Here is a 21,135-nt window from a genome sequence, read left to right as displayed (position 1 = left end):
ATTAAACCTCTTTTCTTAATAAGTTACCCAGCCTTGGGTAGTTCTTTATAGCAATGCGAGGATGGACTAATGCATCCAGCTGTCAGTTTTAACTCTTAGGTCACACTCTTCTTTGGCAGCCTGAATCTAGTACTGAGTGAGGCTAGGGTATGAAGGCCTGATTATTTTGACTCAGCGCAAGACATTCTGATGGACAATACTTACTTTAGAGTTCCTCCTTGCAGAGGTGACAAAGTTTGTTAGACTGCAGTTTAAAATCTTCTGCGTAGTTATTGTGAAATTCCCAGGTGTTGTACTCTATTGTATTTGTATGCGAAAGTTTGCTTAACGATTTGTCTGTCGCGGGACATGCGGGTGATTCCGTTTTCAGCTATTACAAATAAACTGACTATGAACATTTACTTACAAGTCTTTGTATGGATGTATGCTTTCAAGTTTTAGCAAATTTGAAAAATTTTCAAGTATCTTCTACAAATAGAAGATATTCACTTTCAAGACTGGAAATATTTCAAAAATTGTTAATTGTGATGAGGATGTGTGGGGTATAAAGAGCAGTTTTTCATATTGATAAGACTTAGATTGTTAGTACCTATCGAAATGGAAAATTATGATCATCCTTTGTCCCAGAAATTCTCCATCATTGGTTATACTACTGAGAAAATTACTTAACTTCTACGTGCTTCTGATTCTCATGGGCAGAAAGAGAGTAATAATATGTAGTACAAATATCATAGGTTAATATGTAATTCATTATGTTATAGTGATCATTAAACAAATCAATTCATAAAAAAGACTTACCATACCAAAACTTTTTTATTATTATTTTTATTATTGCTTATGAAAGTCTGTTTTTCAGAAACACGTTGTCAGATATCCAAGGAATGTATTTTTAAGCATGTTCACCACAGTAATATTGTAATAATAAAAAATGGGAGACAACACAAACAGAGGATAAAGGATTAGTTAAATAAATTTTAGCACATCTGTGGGAGGCAATATAGAGAAAGGACGGATGTGGGCTCTGGAGAAGACATGGCCTGATTCTAAATCCTGCCTCAGCCCTATGAGCTCATGGGCCTTGGTCTCTGTGTCTTAGGGTTCTTCAACTATAAAAATCATGGTAATCATGCCCACTTTACAAGGGTTATTGTGAGGAATGAGACATTACATGTAAATTGTTTAGAAGAGAAACAGGGCATAGTGAGCATCTCATAAATTGTAGTATTACACAGATTATGACCTACCCTTTAGAAGAAGAAGGGCAGATCTGTAGGTACTACCATAGAAGAATACTTATTAGAAAAAGACTTTTTTCCCCTTATAGATGTTGTGGGGGTGGGGGGGTAAATGATCCACTCACATATTCTTAGACTTGAGTGTACATGTCCAACTACATGTAAATTACTATGTTATAATTAGAGAATTATAGGAAGAGAACAATAGTCAAGCATTTTTCATATTTTCAGTTCAACTTTCTTAATTTTGATTCTGAATGAAAATCTTAGTATGGAAAATTGATCAACTCAACGTAAAGAGTAAAAATAAAAGTTTACAAAATCAATTTTCATTTTTTGAGTAATTTATTTAAATTTGTGAATCTAGAAAATGTGTGTTATATATTTATATACAGGGAATAACAAAAGTTAAGTGTTTAATTGGAAAGAAAACTGTGACTGATAATATGTTGTAATTACCATTTTATAATATTACTTTCCATTGCAATGACTTAAAATGAAGAAATAAGAATAGGAATAATTATGCTAACAAATTCACTTTGTTTTCTGTGCCACTAAATTTCTTTAGGATCAAGAACTCCTTCATATTCAGACATTAAACAATATTCAAATAATTTTATAAAATAGACATACAAGTTTACTCATATTAAAAAAAAAGTTGATTTTCATTTCCTGTAGAAAAACCAAAACAGAGCAGATGTGCAAGCAAAGATAAATGAAAACACTGACTGTTTCTCAATAAAGGTGATAGTCTGTTTTTCATACTAACTTATGTACGATATAATAAGTAGCCACTAAATGTAGTAACAGGGGGAAACTTGGCTGGAATTGTTCCTTTTGCAAGTCGTAACCAGACTTCCTGCCCATAATTTAATTCTAATAAGGCATCCCCAGTTAAAACCCTATCACAGTGTATTTCACTGTTAATATTTTCAGACTCAAATGCAAGCTTGTCTATTCCATCAACCACTAAAAATCCAGAAATATGAGCACTAAATGACTCGATGGTGTACTTGAAAACATATACTCCAAGATACGGAATTCTAAATTTTCCAGTTCTTGGGGTATATGAAGCTCCATAATTGACATCCAAGTTATTAAACAGGATAGGACCAGGTGTAGTCATTCCATACGTATGAGATGCAAAAAATGCCACCATGGGTGCATATCTGTAAGATCCTTTGGAAAAATCTGTTAGAGGAAAAAATGGCAAGAGTTAATTTTCATGTTTTTATCTTATTTTGTCTTTCCTTATATCTTCGTCATTTTTATCTCAGTTACAAAAAGTCTTAGCAGAAGAGAAAGGCCATCCATCAAACTTAGCAAAGGTGCACGTGTCTCAATGCCTGTCTCTTCTCTGGGGTAAATTACTCTAAATTGCTTAGCCTCTTGTTGCCTCAGTTTCTCCATTTAGATCAGGATAGAATAAAAATAACATTTGATACCTTTCTCACACAAATGCCTCAAAGATAATTTGCATGTTGCTTTGATCTCCCCAGAGATAAAGGAATTCAAAGCACTCTATGATTATTATGGTTATGTCAGAATGTTTTAAAGCCCCTTGCAGGAATTGAAGCTGACATGATGTAGAAACAATTTTTCCGGCACCTTGTCAAGCAGTTTCTAAAGGCTAAAACGAAAACCATATAAAGTCATATTCACTGCAGCAAAGTAGACAAAGGCAATTTTCTGTGTAATTAATGCCAATTGTACTTACAAAGGCTGAGATCTAAAAACAGACTAAAAAATTTACATTTCACTATGCAGGATATTATTAAGAAAAAGCTGATTTGAAATAGGTTTTTTTGCAGTCATTAAATAACACATTTTTATGCTGCACATACATTTCTGTATAAAAATCAGAAATGGTGCACTCTTGAAGTAAATCCAAAGCACCAATACTTATGAATTTAAATAAATAAAAAAGCCATCTTGTTTTACTTAATACATTTGAGCATGTTCTAACAGTTCTCACACAGTCAAAATGGTGCCATTAGTTTAACCTTCACAGAAAACGTGTTACTAAGCATGTATTAAAGCCTCATTTAAATGACCATACCAGACATAAATCAAAGGCGTATTTCTTTAACTGCTTGTTTGAGGAGAAAGTGTTTCTATCAGTCAGATATATACATCCATATATTTTTAGGATGCACAAGAGAAAAAAATTTGTGAGGGGGTAGAATTTTCCATAAACTGCCTCTATATAGCAATATTGAAAATTTCAACAGGTGCATGTGAATAAGAATTTGCCTAACAAAAGGACATTTCCACTTGTAAATCAGGTACATTCTTCAGTAAGTTTCGAAAAAGGAAAAGGAATTGTCAAGTGGATCCAGATTAAGCAGGCTTAAATATTCATTAATAAATATTTTCAAAACGTGTTTCTATTTATGACAATGAGCAAATCCAAAGATGCGTATACTTTTTTTTACCTGGAGCTAAAGCATTTTCTTCCACAAGCTTGATAGTGCAGTTGTCACCAGTAAAAGGATGTCTGCAGGCACAGGTAAAGCTAGTTCTTCCATTTATGCACGTGCCCCCATTTTGGCACGGATGCCGACTACAGCTTGAATACTCCTCTGTTACGGAAAAAGAATCAAGGTAAAAGAGAATAAAGTGACCTATTTTCCTGTTGATCTCAAATCGTAGTTTGCAGCAGAATAGGAAAAAGACTGAATTTTAAGTAAGAGAAATGGGCTCCATGGCCCAGGATGCCTGTCGATCTGGGCACAGGACGTCATGCAAATCCCTTAGCTCTGATCTCTCTATCTCCTTCAGTAAAGTGGGCAAAATTCTGTGATCCATTACATTTATTGGTGTGAAATGTTAACATTCTTGTCAACTGCAGAACAGAATAGAATTATCTCAATACAAATCATGTATATTTGAAACTGGTACTTGATAAAGGTAATGCTTTAAATCACTGAGAAGAAAAATATCTGTTCAATACATGGTGCTAAGGTGGTATTGAATATATATTAAAAACATAAATTCCACATATACAAAAATACTAAATATAAAAAAACCAATATGATTGCATTACAACAAAAAAGGAGAATATCTTTCTAGAGCTTTAAAATTTTTAAAAATTCTTTCAAAGCAAAACAAAGCAAAGCAAAGGAAAACAAAACCCAGAAACCATAAGAGAAAAACATTATCATGTTTGACCTAAGAATTAAAACTCATTTGCATTGAAAACCACCATTTTCAAAGTTTAATGATAAGTTACAAAATTAGAAGACATGGCAATCTAATGACTAATATTCGTAACATATGAAAAACTCTGAAAAGAAAAAAAATTCTCCCTTCCAAAATGGAAAATGAGGCCGGGTACGGTGGCTCACACCTGTAACCCCACCACTTCAGGAGGCCAAGGCAAGAGGATGCCTCGAGTCCAGGTGTTTGAGACCAGCCTGAGCAGCATAGTGATACCCCATCTCTAATTTTTTAAATAAAAAATAAATAAAAATAAGAAAATGGTCTTCACTTACAGATCAGAAAAAAATAAGTTAAAAAATGGAGAATGTATCAGTAGGCAAATCATTGAATAAAACCCACAAAAGGTCACTAAAAGTTTTAAAGCATATGCAACCTCATTACTAATTCAGAAATAATAAATTTAGCAATAATAACATTATTTAAATATAAGGTGGCAACATTTAAAAAGATACATAGAAAATATCCAGTCATGTCAATATAAGGGAAAATGGGCCTTTTCATGCAATGCTGGCTGGAGCGTAAACTGCTATAGCTGTTAATAGGACAATGTGACAATATTTATCAGTATTAAAAAGGTTAATTTACTTTGAGCCAAACATTTCTTCTGGCAGTATATATATACTCCAGACATACTTGTCCATGTGCACAAAGACAATTCTTCAATTCAAAATGATATCATTTGCATTCTTGAAAAATTTAAAGACTCCTAAATGATCACTGATGCAGGACTTGTTAAATAAATTATAACATATTCCCACTGAGGAATATTAGACAGCAATTAAAGAATGAGGTAGATTCCCCAACAGCTTTGGTTTACTGAAGACAGAAAGTTACAGCTCACACATTGCATATAGAATAATTTCATTTGTTGTGAAAGCTTCAAATTATGAATATGGTTATAAACATAATGCATAATTATGTAAATGCAGAAACAAGGTCAGAAGAATTCAGCGCTTATACTACTTGCCACAGTTACTCTGGTGCCACCTTATGGTAATGATGTAGTTTACCATCCACTCATTTCAAACCAGGTGATTGTTGATGATTTTTAATTTGGAAGTTATTTGCTTTGTGTAATATTTTTCTCATGAAGTGAGATCTATAAATTTTTATATACATTTTGTTTCATAGCCATACAATTGAAATTCACATAAAATGTGACCAAATGGCATGCCTGTATTATTAAAATTTTTTGCAAAGCAAATATATTAATATTGTACTTATGTAATGAGAAATTAATCAGAATTATCTTGATATATTCTCTGCAATATTCTATAAACTATGTTCCTTATTAAGAAAAGTATTAAAATATTACATGTGTGTAATACCTTTTAACAAATATTTCAACTGGCTAACATTCCTTTAACCTCACTTTGCTGCATGTGAATAGATTATCAAATCCCTTTTTTGCTGCTCATTAACATTCCAGAACTTTGCCCATTATTTTCCTGCATTAAAAACATCAATGACTTTTCATTACTTATAGTAATGTGAATATTCTGTATCAAAGCATTTGCTTCATTTATTTTTACATTCTCTGAATTTAGCACAGTGATCAACTCACAGGAGAAGTTTCAATTAATGGGTTTCACTAGGAATGTATCAATTGTGCAGTAGAGTTGGGGGGAACACTAACTTATTTATGTAATTTGATCAGCTCTATAATTTTAATTTTCCCAAATATAAAAAATCACAGTCACCTGTAACCTTGGCCCTGTTCATGAATCAGGGATCAAAGCTGTGCTATAAGGAGAACTTAAGAAACTGTAGAAAAAAATAGATTTATCTGCATTGCTGTTGGCTCTACTCTGAATCTTCAGGATCAAGGATTCTGCCTGCTATTTAATGTCCAGGAGCAGCATTCCATTTTTTGCTTCTTTATGTTCCATTACTTTAGGAATTGGGTCTTGCCTTGCTGTAGTTCTTTGAATCATTTCAGAGGGTGCTATTTTACCCCATTTTCCAATTTCTTTTTAGGGTCATTCATCTGGAGTAGGGCTACGCTTAAGTTTAATTGAAGGTCTGCATCTACTACTACTGTTACAGTAGCCCAAACTTCTTGAGACTGCACACAGCTTGCCTTCTAGGACATCTTTCATGGTGCCTACTGATTATCTGCTCAGGATGCCTCAGCCACTTGTCTGTACCTGCTTCGACTGCTTCTGTTTTAAGTTCCTTTCTGTGCCTCTTTTTGCTATTTTAGGTATGTCTGGACTTTCCAAGTCTCTGCCAAAATAATCACATTTTAAAATATAAAATCATGTCAATGGCACCCAGAACTGGACATATTGTACCAGTTGAGCCCAAGCATAGTAGGTTATGGTAGCAAATGCTAGTTACCCCTGCTGAAATGAACTTACACTTCTGTCGAGATAGCACAAGCATGAAGTATTCATTGTCTATTTCTGCATCTGTATCACACTGTCTCATAACAGGTCTCCTGTGCTCTGATGTATTGAAGCTTTCTAAAATCTCATGTCTATTTAATTCATTTAAACATGAATTTACAATTATTATTGATAATAAAATTTATCTTATTAGACATGAGTTACCATCTCTGTCCATAGAAAGCATTCAGTTTTATTCTGTATAGATGTTTCAGCCACCCTCCCCTATCTTTGTTATCATTTCCAAATTTATGTCTCATGCGTTCCTCCAAGTTATTGATAAAAATACGTACCAGAAAAAAAATACCTAATGGATTAGTGACAAGTACAGAGCCTTATAACAGACAACTAAAGATTGAATGGCACTGATTTTCCAACTGAAGCTATTTGTACTTTGTTATACAATGAGTTAGAAATCAACTTTTGGCTGGGTACGGTGGCTCACGCCTGTAATCCTAGCACTTTGGGAGGCTGAGGCGGGCAGATCACCTGAGGTCGGGAGTTTGAGATCAGCCTGGCTAACATGGTGAAACCCCATCTCTACTAAAAATACAAAATTAGCTGGGTGTGGTGGTGTGTGCCTGTAATCCCAGCTACTTGGGAGGCTGAGGCAGGAGAATTACTTGAACCCAGGAGGCGGAGGTTGGAGTGAGCCAGGGTCACACCACTGCACTCCAGCCTGGGTGATGGAGTGAGACTCTATCTCAAAAAACAAAACAAAACAAAACAAAATCAACTTTTGTACACCACCTGACATTTTTCTCCTTTATTATTAAAACGCTTAAAAAATGGTTAGGTACCTTTATAAGTACCTGCTCATATTTGTGCTTAATAGGCTACTTGTTCTTGAATTACCAACAAAAATCTAACTCCAATAAAGCGTCATTTTCTTTTTGACATCTTTCCTCATCCCTAGGAGTAAATCACTTTAGTTCTCTCCATTGCTGCCTGATGCTCCAAAGTTGTCTTCTTGAATTCATCACACTCAACTGTAATTGCTTTGGTGTCTTTCTTACTTCCAACAAGAGTATGAGCTTTCATGAGGTCAGGGATCATGTTCTCTATGACTTAAACTTCATATCAACCTTATTAGCACAGTGCCTGACATATAGAAAATACTAAAGTAGTTTTAAAAATGAATAGACAAATTAATAAAAGATGGAATAGAATACCACATTCTTATCAAATTTCAACCTTCTTCCCAGTTTCTCAAATGTCACAGAGTTTGACACTATGCTATCATTGTCATGTTATCCTAGAGACATGAATCTATTTATTTATTTATTTATTTATTTATTTATTTATTTATTTTATTTTTGAGATGGAGTCTCACTCTGTCGTCCAGGCTGGAGTGCAGTAGCATGATCTTGGCTCACTGCAACCTCCGCCTCCTGGGCTTAAGCTATTCTCCTGCCTCAGCCTCCCAAGTAGCTGGGACTACAGGTGTGCGCCACCATGCCAGGCTGTTTTTTGTATTTTTAGCAGAGATGGGGTTTCACCGTGTGGGCCAAGCTGGTTTCAAACTTCCAACCTCAGGTGATCCACCTGCCTTGGCCTCCCAAAATGTGGGATTACAGTGTGAACCACTGTGCCCAGAAGTGAATCAACTTAAGCAAACTTTCCACAACTTCTCCCCTTACCTTGAGCTTCAATAACCTCTTAAACTCCTTCCTGTCCATTTTTTTTAATGGAGATCAGTGCAATTAGTTCAATAGTTCTTCCAAGTCAACATTCTACCACTGTGCAAGTAGCATAACTGATATTTCATTTATAAGTTTCAATTTATTCTGGTCTTTGCTTTCTGGACCCTAATATGTGCTCTAGTTACAATTTTCTATTAATCCTAGTTTCATATTTCATAAATGTACATATTTGAACTAATTGGAGAGCACCTTGCATTTTCAAAGCACCCTGTCATTCCTAATATTTGTCATTTTTATTATAATTACTCAATTAATGTATGAACTTCATGAGAAGAGGGGCTGTGTTGAGTTTACCGCTCTATTCACTCAACTTTCCTCAGTGCTCATTCAGAACTCATTCAACAGGAATTTGATGAATAAAGGGATACATTGTGTTGATGATTTCTACTGTATTCTTACATTTATTTCTATTACATATAATGTTATCTATCATATACTTTTATTTTAATTTTACTTTATATTTTATTGCTTACTTCTACTTTAGCATCAAAATCTTAATTTCTTCATGTAAACAGTAACATTGTAGAGGGCAGATAACTGATCTCTGCTAGGACACAATGGAGTTTCCAAGAGATTAGCGAGGGAACTTATCGTTTTGCCTGTCCTCCCATTTTATAATACACAGATGAAAGCATTACACAAATCTGCTCCTAGGTAATATGCCCACACAACATTTGCACTTTTCTTTATGTTTCATCCTGATTCCAATGCTCTGTAAAATGTTTTCATTTCCATATTAATGGACACATTCTTAACTTTCAGTGCTATTATGCTTCCCCATTTGTCAAAACTGTTTATATCAAATAAGGCTTATCTTCCTGTTGCTCTAGAAATATTTCATATGCCCATTGCCAGCAACTTCTAGGAATACTAATATTTATTTGTTTTTATTAAGTTTTCAAATGCATTGCTCTAATTACTAACATTGTGTTCTTTGGTGTATAGATGCATGGAAATACTGTTTCAAACCATGTTTACTGCTTTTCCTTCAAACTGTCAGTTTTTATTTTTGGTATTCTTTTTATATCACACCAATTGTTTCTTATATTGTTTTCTGGGATCTTTTTTCCTCAACCCTTCATATATTACTTTAAGGCATATTTAGTTGTATCAGCAATCTTCAGCAAATATCTCAGACCTGTCCCAAAGGATTTACTTTATCCCTTGCTATTATTTTGTTATCTTAAGCTGTGACCTAGGAAATTAAATGTTTTTGTTTGATATTGTAAACTGATTTATCCTTTTTCTTTAGAGTTATAACCATCAATCAAGAGAAGAATTAAAAACATTGTCTGGCCAATACATTAAAATATGTTCAGTGTTACTAGTCACTAGGAAAATGCAAAACAAAACCACAGTGAGATATAACTATGTACCTCCTAAAATAACATGGAAGTTATTGACAATGTCAAGTGCTGGCAAAAATTTGGAGCAATTAGAATTCTCAAATATTATTCATGGAAATGCCAAGTGGTTAGTCATTCCTTCTAAAGTTAAAACTATGTATCTTATAACCAAACTATGCTACTGCTGTATAATTATAAAAGAGAAACAAAAACTGACATTCATACAAAAACCTGTATGTGAATGTTTATAGCAGCTTTATCCACAGTAACCCCAGACTGGAAACAACCAAAAAAGATCCTTCAACTGGTAAATAGATAAAGAAATTGTATATTTATACTATACACAACTTATGAATAAAAATGAATACATGCAAGAACATGGATGAATCTCAGATATGTTACATGAAGTGAAAGAAGCCAGACTCCAAAGCCTCCACATATTGTATGAGTTTTTTTCTTACATATTCTGGAAAAAATAGAATTGTCTGGGAAGAAAACAGATCACTGGTTGCCAGTGCTTGGTAGTAGGAACAGGTTTGACTACAAAGGTGCATGAGGAAATTTGGGGTGGTGATGGAACTGATCCCTATCTTGATTATGGTGAAGATTATATGACTATGTATTTGTCAAAACTCATAGGCTATCTATCAACATTAGTACATTTAACTAAATGTAAGTTATACCACAAACAAATAAACTCGTGTTGTTTCAAGTCCCTTAATTTCCTACCTAGGATTTCAAAATCACTAAGAATATTGTAGTTCATCATCCCACCTTTTTTGTTGTCTATAAAACTTATTATTTTACCAAATGTAACTTCTCAAAAGTAATCTCCCTGCTCTTTGATTTCCATTCCATCCCCATTAACTTTTCTAATTGATGCTCTCATTTTCTCATATCTAGATGATTACAGCCGTCTTAACACCACTTTGCCTGCCTCTAAACAACCCTCATCCATATAGCTGTGAAATCTGCTTCCCTAATTACAATGAGATATAACTGCACACCTATTAAAATGATAAAAATAAAAGATATCCATAGTGTCATCATTGTCTGTTAAAAGTCTCATATTTAAATATTTTTTAATTTTTTGGACAAACTTTTTGGGCAAAGTTAACATGCCCATGTGTATATATGTGCACACAGGTATAACACTTGGCCCTTTCATAAGTTGCTCAAGGGAGCGTAAATTGATACTCTCTGAAGAGAAACTTGGCAATATTTATCAAATTCTTTCAAAATGTGCATGGGCTTTGCACCAGTAATTTTACTTCTTGGATGTTATCTTAAGGAAATAAGATTAGAGATGGTCACAAAAAATTAATTAGTGTGGCACTATTTAAAATAGAGAAAAAAATTAAAATGTACAAAAGTCAAAAATTGAATACAAGTTAGATAAATAGTTAGAATATGCTGTGGTATGTTGTTTCTTTTCTTTCACATTCAAAATAGCTTCATAATAACATGGTATTCTTATGCACATACCAAAATATCAAAAAAAGTATAAAATATAACAGAACATTGCACTGCTCTATAGGTATATCTTTCACTATCATTTTTTTTTTTTTTTTTTGAGACAGAGTCTTGCTCTGCTGCCCAAGCTGGAGTGCAGTGGCATGATCTCGGCTCACTGCAACCTCCTCCTCCTGGGTTCAAGATATTCTCCTGCCTCAGCCTCCCTAGTAGTTGGGCATGTGCCACTACACCTGGCTAATTTTTGTATTTTTATTAGAGATGGGGTTTCGCCAGGTTGGCCAGGCTGGTCTCGAACTCTTGGCCTTAAGTGATCTGCACACCTTAGCCTCCCAAAGTGTTGGGATTACAGTGGTGAACGACCGCTCCCAGCCTCACTATCAAATCCTTCTAGAACAAAAAATTACAAAGCTTTCTGAGCCAGAGCCTTGCTTTCTAACTTGATCCCACTTAGGACTTAAGTAATATTTGTTGAATCAAGTTGGAAAATTAAGAATCATTATAACTTTCCAATAATACTCATAATTCTAAAAATAATTCATTTGGGTCCTAAAACAAAAACTGCTTTAAGAAGTTTTAGCACAACATTTTAAGCTAATATAACCATGAATAATAGAAATTATCTTATGTCTTTATTGTAGCATCCATCTAGGAAGGTGTTTTACAAAGATCCTCTTGAGGTAAATCTGCAATTTCACATTTTCAAACAAATTTCCTATTCAAGTAAATGACTAAATACACGTACACATGATTGTGTACAAGCAATTTCTTAGTTGACAATAAAGTCACCGAATTTAGGTTATATATAAAAGGTAGTGTTGATGTCTCATTATTATTCAGATGATGATTTGGGATAGTATTTTTTATAACTTCCAATTTATTTTGGCAGGCCTGGAAAATGCAATCGTATGCTAACGTCCACATCAGATGTGCTTATCCTCCTGTCTCTTTTGTTTCTTCTTGATATTCTCTCCAGACTTCTCTCTCTCCAGTTAAGCTTTAGAGGTTGCTCTTCCTCTGACTCTGCTCTTACATGAGTCCCCTGGCTCTGCTCACCCACACCCAGAGTTTCCAAACACCATTTTCATGCCAATACCTCTCAAATCTAAATTTCCACGCAAATTTCAAATCTTAACACTCGTTTAAGATTATAAAGTCTGGAAAAGAATTCTGAAAGGAAGGTTCATTAACTGTAAAACAATTGTTTACTTTTTTGTAAAAAGTAAAAAAATAAGTGTAGTTTAGAACTTTTATCATTCTGGCACAACATGCGATCATTTTTTTTTAATTGATTGCTTTATTTCTCCAAACACTGTGTCATAGTTTTACTGGTAATTTGATTTTAGGGTAAAGACACTTGAGTTGGGGAGGAGCCAAGATGGCCTAATAGGAACAGCTCCGGTCTACAGCTCCCAGCGTCAGCGACGCAGAAGACGGGTGATTTCTGCATTTCCATCTGAGGTACCGGGTTCATCTCACTAGGGAGTGCCAGACAGTGGGCGCAGGTCAGTGGGTGCGCGCACCATGTGCCAGCCGAAGCAGGGCGAGGCATTGCCTCACTTGGGAAGCGCAAGGGGTCAGGGAGTTCCCTTTCCGAGTCAAAGAAAGGGGTGACGGACGCACCTGGAAAATCGGGTCACTCCCACCAGAAAATTGCGCTTTTCGGACCGGCTTAAAAAACGGCGCACCATGAGATTATATGCCGCACCTGGCTCGGAGGGTCCTACGCCCACGGAGTCTCGCTGATTGCTAGCACAGCAGTCTGAGATCAAACTGCAAGGTGGCAGCAAGGCTGGGGGAGGGGCGCCCGCCATTGCCCAGGCTTGCTTAGGTAAACAAAGCAGCCTGGAAGCTCCAACTGGGTGGAGCCCACCACAGCTCAAGGAGGCCTGCCTGCCTCTGTAGGCTCCACCTCTGGGGGCAGGGCACAGACAAACAAAAAGACAGCAGTAACCTCTGCAGACTTAAATGTCCCTGTCTGACAGCTTTGAAGAGAGCAGTGGTTCTCCCAGCACGCAGCTGGAGATCTGAGAACGGGCACACTGCCTCCTCAAGTGGGTCCCTGACCCCTGACCCCCAAGCAGCCTAACTGGGAGGCACCCCCCAGCAGGGGCACACTGACACCTCACACAGTAGGGTATTCCAACAGACCTGCAGCTGAGCGTCCTGTCTGTTAAAAGGAAAACTAACAAACACAAAGGACATCCACACCAAAAACCCATCTGTACATCACCATCATCAAAGACCAAAAGTAGATAAAACCACAAAGATGGGGAAAAAACAGAACAGAAAAACTGGAAACTCTAAAACGCAGAGCGCCTCTCCTCCTCCAAAGGAACGCAGTTCTTCACCAGCAACAGAACAAAGCTGGATGGAGAATGACTTTGACGAGCTGAGAGAAGAAGGCTTCAGAGATCAAATTACTCTGAGCTATGGGAGGACATTCAAACCAAAGGCAAAGAAGTTGAAAACTTTGAAAAAAATTTAGAAGAATGTATAACTAGAATGACCAATACAGAGAAGTGCTTAAAGGAGCTGATGGAGCTGAAAACCAAGGCTCGAGAACTACGTGAAGAATGCAAAAGCCTCAGGAGCCGATGCGATCAACTGGAAGAAAGGGTATCAGCAATGGAAGATGAAATGAATGAAATGAAGCAAGAAGGGAAGTTTAGAGAAAAAAGAATAAAAAGAAATGAGCAAAGCCTCCAAGAAATATGGGACTATGTGAAAAGACCAAATCTACGTCTGATTGGTGTACCTGAAAGTGATGGGGAGAATGGAACCAAGTTGGAAAACACTCTGCAGGATATTATCCAGGAGAACTTCCCCAATCTAGCAAGGCAGGCCAACGTTCAGATTCAGGAAATACAGAGAACGCCACAAAGATACTCCTCGAGAAGAGCAACTCCAAGACACATAATTGTCAGATTCACCAAAGTTGAAATGAAGGAAAAAATGTTAAGGGCAGACAGAGAGAAAGGTCGGGTTACCCTCAAAGGGAAGCCCATCAGAGTAACAGCTGATCTCTTGGCAGAAACCCTACAAGCCAGAAGAGAGTGGGGGCCAATATTCAACATTCTTAAAAAAAAGAATTTTCAATCCAGAATTTCATATCCAGCCAAACTAATCTTCAAAAGTGAAGGAGAAATAAAATACTTTACAGACAAGCAAATGCTGAGAGATTTTGTCACCACCAGGCCTGCCCTAAAAGAGCTCCTGAAGGAAGCGCTAAACATGGAAAGGAACAACCAGTACCAGCCGCTGCAAAATCATGCCAAAATGTAAAGACCATCGAGACTAGGAAGAAACTGCATCAACTAACAAGCAAAATAACCAGCTAACATCATAATGACAGGATCAAATTCACACATAACAGTATTAACTTTAAATGTAAATGGACGAAATGCTCCAATTCAAAGACACAGACTGGCAAATTGGATAAAGAGTCAAGACCCATCAGTGTGCTGTATTCAGGAAACCCATCTCACATGCAGAGACACACATAGGCTCAAAATAAAGGGATGGAGGAAGATCTGCCAAGCAAATGGAAAACAAAAAAAGGCAGGGGTTGCAATCTTAGTCTCTGATAAAACAGACTTTAAAACAACAAAGATCAAAAGAGACAAAGAAGGCCATTACATAATGGTAAAGGGATCAATGCAACAAGAAGAGCTAACTATCCTAAATATATATGCACCCAATACAGGAGCACCCAGATTCATAAAGCAAGTCCTGAGTGACCTACAAAGAGACTTAGACTCCCACACATTAATAATGGGAGACTTTAACACCCCACTGTCAACATTAGACAGATCAGTGAGACAGAAAGTCAATAAGGATACCCAGGAATTGAACTCAGCTCTGCACCAGGCAGACCTAATAGACATCTACAGAACTCTCCACCCCAAATCAACAGAATATACATTTTTTTCAGCACCACACCACACCTATTCCAAAATTGACCACATACTTGGAAGTAAAGCTCTCCTCAGCAAATGTAAAAGAACAGAGATTATAACAAACTATCTCTCAGACCACAGTGCAATCAAACTAGAACTCAGGATTAAGAATCTCACTCAAAACCGCTCAACTACACGGAAACTGAACAACCTGCTCCTGAATGACTACTGGATACAAATGAAGGCAGAAATAAAGATGTTCTTTGAAACAAACGAGAACAAAGACACAACATACCAGAATCTCTGGGACGCATTCAAAGCAGTGTGTAGAGGGAAATTTATAGCACTAAATGCCCACAAGAGAAAGCAGGAAAGATCCAAAAGTGACACCCTAACATCACAATTGAAAGAACTAGAAAAGCAAGAGCAAACACATTCAAAAGCTAGCAGAAGGGAAGAAATTACTAAAATCAGAGCAGAACTGAAGGAAATAGAGACACAAAAAACTCTTCAAAAAATTAATGAATCTAGGAGCTGGTTTTTTGAAAGGATCAACAAAATTGATAGACCGCTAGCAAGACTAATAAAGAAAAAAAGAGAGAAGAATCAAATAGACACAATAAAAAATGATAAAGGGGATATCACCACCGATCCCACAGAAATACAAACTACCATCAGAGAATACTACAAACACCTCTACGTAAATAAACTAGAAAATCTAGAAGAAATGGAGAAATTCCTCGACACATACACTCTCCCAAGACTAAACCAGGAAGAAGTTGAATCTCTGAATAGACCAATAACAGGAGCTGAAATTGTGGCAATAATCAATAGTTTACCAACCAAAAAGAGTCCAGGACCAGATGGATTCACAGCCGAATTCTACCAGAGGTACAAGGAGGAACTGGTACCATTCCTTCTGAAACTATTCCAATCAATAGAAAAAGAGGGAATCCTCCCTAACTCATTTTATGAGGCCAGCATCATTCTGATACCAAAGCCGGGCAGAGACACAACCAAAAAAGACAATTTCAGACCAATATCCTTGATGAACATTGATGCAAAAATCCTCAATAAAATACTGGCAAAACGAATCCAGCAGCACATCAAAAAGCTTATCCACCATGATCAAGAGGGCTTCATCCCTGGGATGCAAGGCTGGTTCAATATACGCAAATCAATAAATGTAATCCAGCATGTAAACAGAGCCAAAGACAAAAACCACATGATTATCTCAATAGATGCAGAAAAAGCCTTTGACAAAATTCAACAACCCTTCATGCTAAAAACTCTCAATAAATTAGGTATCGATGGGACGTATTTCAAAATAATAAGAGCTATCTATGACAAACCCACAGCCAATATCATCCTGAATGGGCAAAAACTGGAAGCATTCCCTTTGAAAACTGGCACAAGACAGGGATGCCCTCTCTCACCACTCCTATTCAACATAGTGTTGGAAGTTCTGGCCAGGGCAATTAGGCAGGAGAAGGAAATAAAGGGTATTCAATTAGGAAAAGAGGAAGTCAAATTGTCCCTGTTTGCAGACGACATGATTGTATATCTAGAAAACCCCATTGTCTCAGCCCAAAATCTCCTTAAGCTGATAAGCAACTTCAGCAAAGTCTCAGGATACAAAATCAATGTACAAAAATCACAAGCATTCTTATACACCAACAACAGACAAACAGAGAACCAAATCATGAGTGAACTCCCATTCACAATTGCTTCAAAGAGAATAAAATACCTAGGAATCCAACTTACAAGGGATGTGAAGGACCTCTTCAAGGAGAACTAGAAACCACTGCTCAAGGAAATAAAAGAGGATACAAACAAATGGAAGAACATTCCATGCTCATGGGTAGGAAGAATCAATATCGTGAAAATGGCCATACTGCCCAAGGTAATTTACAGATTCAATGCCATCCCCATCAAGCTACCAATGACTTTCTTCACAGAATTGGAAACAACTACTTTAAAGTTCATATGGAACCAAAAAAGAGCCCGCATCGCCAAGGCAATCCTAAGCCAAAAGAACAAAGCTGGAGGCATCACACTACCTGACTTCAAACTATACTACAAGGCTACAGTAACAAAGACAGCATGGTACCAGTACCAAAACAGAGATATAGATCAATGGAACAGAACAGAGCCTTCAGAAATAACGCCGCATATCTACAACTATCTGATCTTTGACAAATCTGAGAAAAACAAGCAATGGGGAAAGGATTCCCTATTTAATAAATGGTGCTGGGAAAACTGGCTAGCCATATGTAGAAAGCTGAAACTGGGTCCCTTCCTTACACCTTATACAAAAATCAATTCAAGATGGATTAAAGACTTAAACGTTAGACCTAAAACCATAAAAACCCTAGAAGAAAACCTAGGCAGTACCATACAGGACATAGGCATGGGCAAGGACTTCATGTCCAAAACACCAAAAGCAATGGCAACAAAAGCCAAAATTGACAAATGGGATCTAATTAAACTAAAGAGCTTCTGCACAGCAAAAGAAACTACCATCAGAGTGAACAGGCAACCTACAAAATGGAAGAAAATTTTCGCAACCTACTCATCTGACAAAGGGCTGATATCCAGAATCTACAATGAACTCAAACAAATTTACAAGAAAAAAACAAACAACCCCATCAAAAAGTGGTCGAAGGACATGAACAAACACTTCTCAAAAGAAGACATTTATGCAGCCAAAAAACACATGAAAAAATGCTCATCATCACTGGCCATCAGAGAAATGCAAATCAAAACCACAATGAGATACCATCTCACACCAGTTAGAATGGCAATCATTAAAAAGTCAGGAAACAACAGGTGCTGGAGAGGATGTGGAGAAATAGGAACACTTTTACACTGTTGGTGGGACTGTAAACTAGTTCAACCATTGTGGAAGTCAGTGTGGCGATTCCTCAGGGATCTAGAACTAGAAATACCATTTGACCCAGCCATCCCATTACTGGGTATATACCCAAAGGACTATAAATGATGCTGCTATGAAGACACACGCACACGTATGTTTATTGTGGCATTATTCACAATAGCAAAGACTTGGAACCAACCCAAATGTCCAACAATGATAGACTGGATTAAGAAAATGTGGCACATATACACCATGGAATACTATGCAGCCATAAAAAAGGAAGAGTTCATGTCCTTTGTAGGGACATGGATGAAATTGGAAATCATCATTCTCAGTAAACTATCGCAAGAACAGAAAACCCAACACCGCATATTCTCACTCATAGGTGGGAACTGAACAATGAGATCACATGGACACAGGAAGGGGAATATCACACTCTGGGGACTGTGGTGGGGTGGCGGGAGGGGGGAGGGATAGCATTGGGAGATATACCTAATGCTAGATGACGAGTTAGTGGGTGCAGTGCACCAGCATGACACATGTATACATACGTTAACTAACCTGCACAATGTGCACATGTACCCTAAATCTTAAAGTATAATTAAAAAAGACACTTGAGTTTAGATTTATTAATATTGATATTAATGGAGTTTCATGTGATATTTTCCCCTAAAACAATGCTGTCAACATAATCGGAATTAAAAAGTTCAAATTAGGTTTATATCCTAAAATAATAATTATTTCTTTGGAGAGCCCATTTTAGGCTATGTATAGTAAAACTGGCAATTAAAAACTTAAAGTATGTTTTTCAGACTTCATATGCAGTTAGTATATTACACAGCTATTATTTCTATGCTGTGATTTTTGTCAGGATGAAAATATCATGTTCACTTAGATCATTCCATAGCAAATTTACAATCTGTAATTTAATAATCCTGCCACCTTCCGTTTCATGTTTGATAATCAATAAGTTACAAAATAATACTATTGTGTACAATTTTAAGTTCGTAATATAGTTAATGACCAGTACAAAAATATATGTTTATTGCATGTAATTTACAGACAAGTTAAGAATCAAATTTCGTTTCAAATCCTTGCTGTCAGAGAAATCGTCTATTGTTGGGAAGTAGCTCCTGTGATTTTTGCTTGGGAAAGAACCCAAGCATATGCAGTGACTGTGTAAATGGAACCCGGAATTCCATCCCATTTCCTTTTTCATGTCAGAGCAAATGTTAGACATTTTGGTTCAGAGAATGTGATCATTAAACGTCTGGGTTTCTGACTATGCACCTTAGATAGCCTGGCTACTTTATTGAGGACAAGGTGACGGAAAAGGTTGTCAATTTTGTCAGCATTCGCTCTTTAGCTGTCATCATTCTTCCATATGAAGGGAATCATATGGAAATCTGGGGGAGTCTGTTCTTCTCCCAGAGAGCCATGAACAAAAAGTAGTTCATTTACTATTCCCTTCAACACTGATATGTTTTATTGACACAAACTGGGGAGGCCATCCCCGGCAGACAGGCCTCCTAACCAGTTCTGACACGAAGAATATCTTTAAGATAATCTGCAGAAAAGAGTGAACATAGTAGGCCAGAGACTGATATCTTTAGAAAGGCCTACTTGGAAAATTTTGCAGTTGGTTAGCATCTGGGAACTTGACTTCTCTCCATTCCCTAACTGGTAAGTGTCATTCACCATGCCCAGACTCTTTGTACAAACAATATGATTTATGCTGAATATCTGCTTCCCTTCTGAGAGTATGGAGTTTTGGTATGTCCTCGGCAGAGGATGCTTATGTGACCAGCCCCCAATAAAACTCTTGAGTGCTGAGTATCTGATGGGCTTGTATGGGCAGAATTAATGTACACGTTACTAATTTTGTGTATGTGTGTGTGACTAGAAAAAAAGAGCACACAGAAATGTTGTCCTTCATGGGAAGGATAAACATAAAAAATCCTGTGCCTAAATTTCTCCAGACTCTGCTTGTATCTTTTTCCTTAGCTGATCCTGTTATGAACTTTTTGCCATAATAAGCCACAGCTGTGAACACTATGGATATGCCAGATCCTGTGAGCACTTCTATTGAATTACCAAATGCGTACATGTATTTGGGGGACTTCTAAAACACATCTAAATTCTGAATTGAAGCAGATAGCTTCCAAAATTTAACTGGCTTATATTCAGCCATTTTATACAGAAGATAACCTATTAGTTATCTTGAGTTATATTTGAAAATATTTTATAATATGGAAAATCATATAAATAGTAGAAAATCGCTTGGAGAAAACCATTCTTTGACATTTATTTTCAGTGCTTATCAATGCACGTGTTTTTACACAGTCTTTATATTTTGTATCCTATTCTTTTTGATTTATCATTGCATGATGACCATAAGCTAAGTTATAAGCATATGCGGAGTTTAAAACACAGTGAATTATCAAAGTAATAATAAGTAACAATGAAATGCTATAAGTTTGTAAACTATGTTGATGCATGGAAATAATTATATATCAAATATTAAGTGAAAATGTTGAGAAAATAAAAGCATATACATTGAATACAGCTAAGAAAATTGCATCATATAGTAATAACTTAATAATACACTATCTGCAGATTATATTCTTGATTCTCAAAATAAACTCATAAGGTTTGTATGTTATTCTTATTTTATAAATGAGGAAAGAAAGGCCTAGAAAAATAAATGACTTATTACAAATAAATATATTGCCAGGCAGGACTTGAACCCTGGTGTCCTGATTCCAATTTCAGGGCTCATTAGTCATCACAGCTGCCTCTATGCAGAGTCACAAAATTTAGAAATGGTTTCAATGTGATATAAGACAGTAAAATATTCACTAGGTCCTCATTTTTTCTCTTTTAAATAGCATATATTCACATCAATGATAATTTTTAAAATTACATTTTAAAACACTACCAAATGTTTTATAGAAAGTAATCTTTCTTGGGAGCACAGGAATAATTATTATAATAA

The 21,135-nt window shown here is 36.3% G+C and overlaps 1 protein-coding gene across 1 annotated transcript in view; it reads right to left on the bottom strand.

Annotated features, from left to right (window-relative positions):
• Window positions 1-809: 809 nt before the first annotated feature.
• MMRN1 (multimerin 1) overlaps window positions 810-21,135 on the bottom strand; it is an 81,110-nt gene continuing 60,784 nt past the window's right edge. Inside the window, exons 8-9 of the mRNA XM_003829896.7 lie at window positions 3,671-3,817; window positions 810-2,426 (exon numbers count right to left, since the gene is read on the bottom strand). Of these exons, the coding sequence (XP_003829944.4) occupies window positions 2,005-2,426; window positions 3,671-3,817 (569 nt within the window). The 3' untranslated portion in view covers window positions 810-2,004. The remainder of the gene's footprint in view (window positions 2,427-3,670; window positions 3,818-21,135) is intronic.

Source organism: Pan paniscus, chromosome 3 (genome assembly GCF_029289425.2).
Source record: "Pan paniscus chromosome 3, NHGRI_mPanPan1-v2.0_pri, whole genome shotgun sequence".
Classification (NCBI taxonomy): Eukaryota; Metazoa; Chordata; class Mammalia; order Primates; family Hominidae; genus Pan; species Pan paniscus.
The sequence above is the reverse complement of the archived record's forward strand: the minus strand, read 5'-3'. Positions and strand labels throughout refer to the sequence as shown.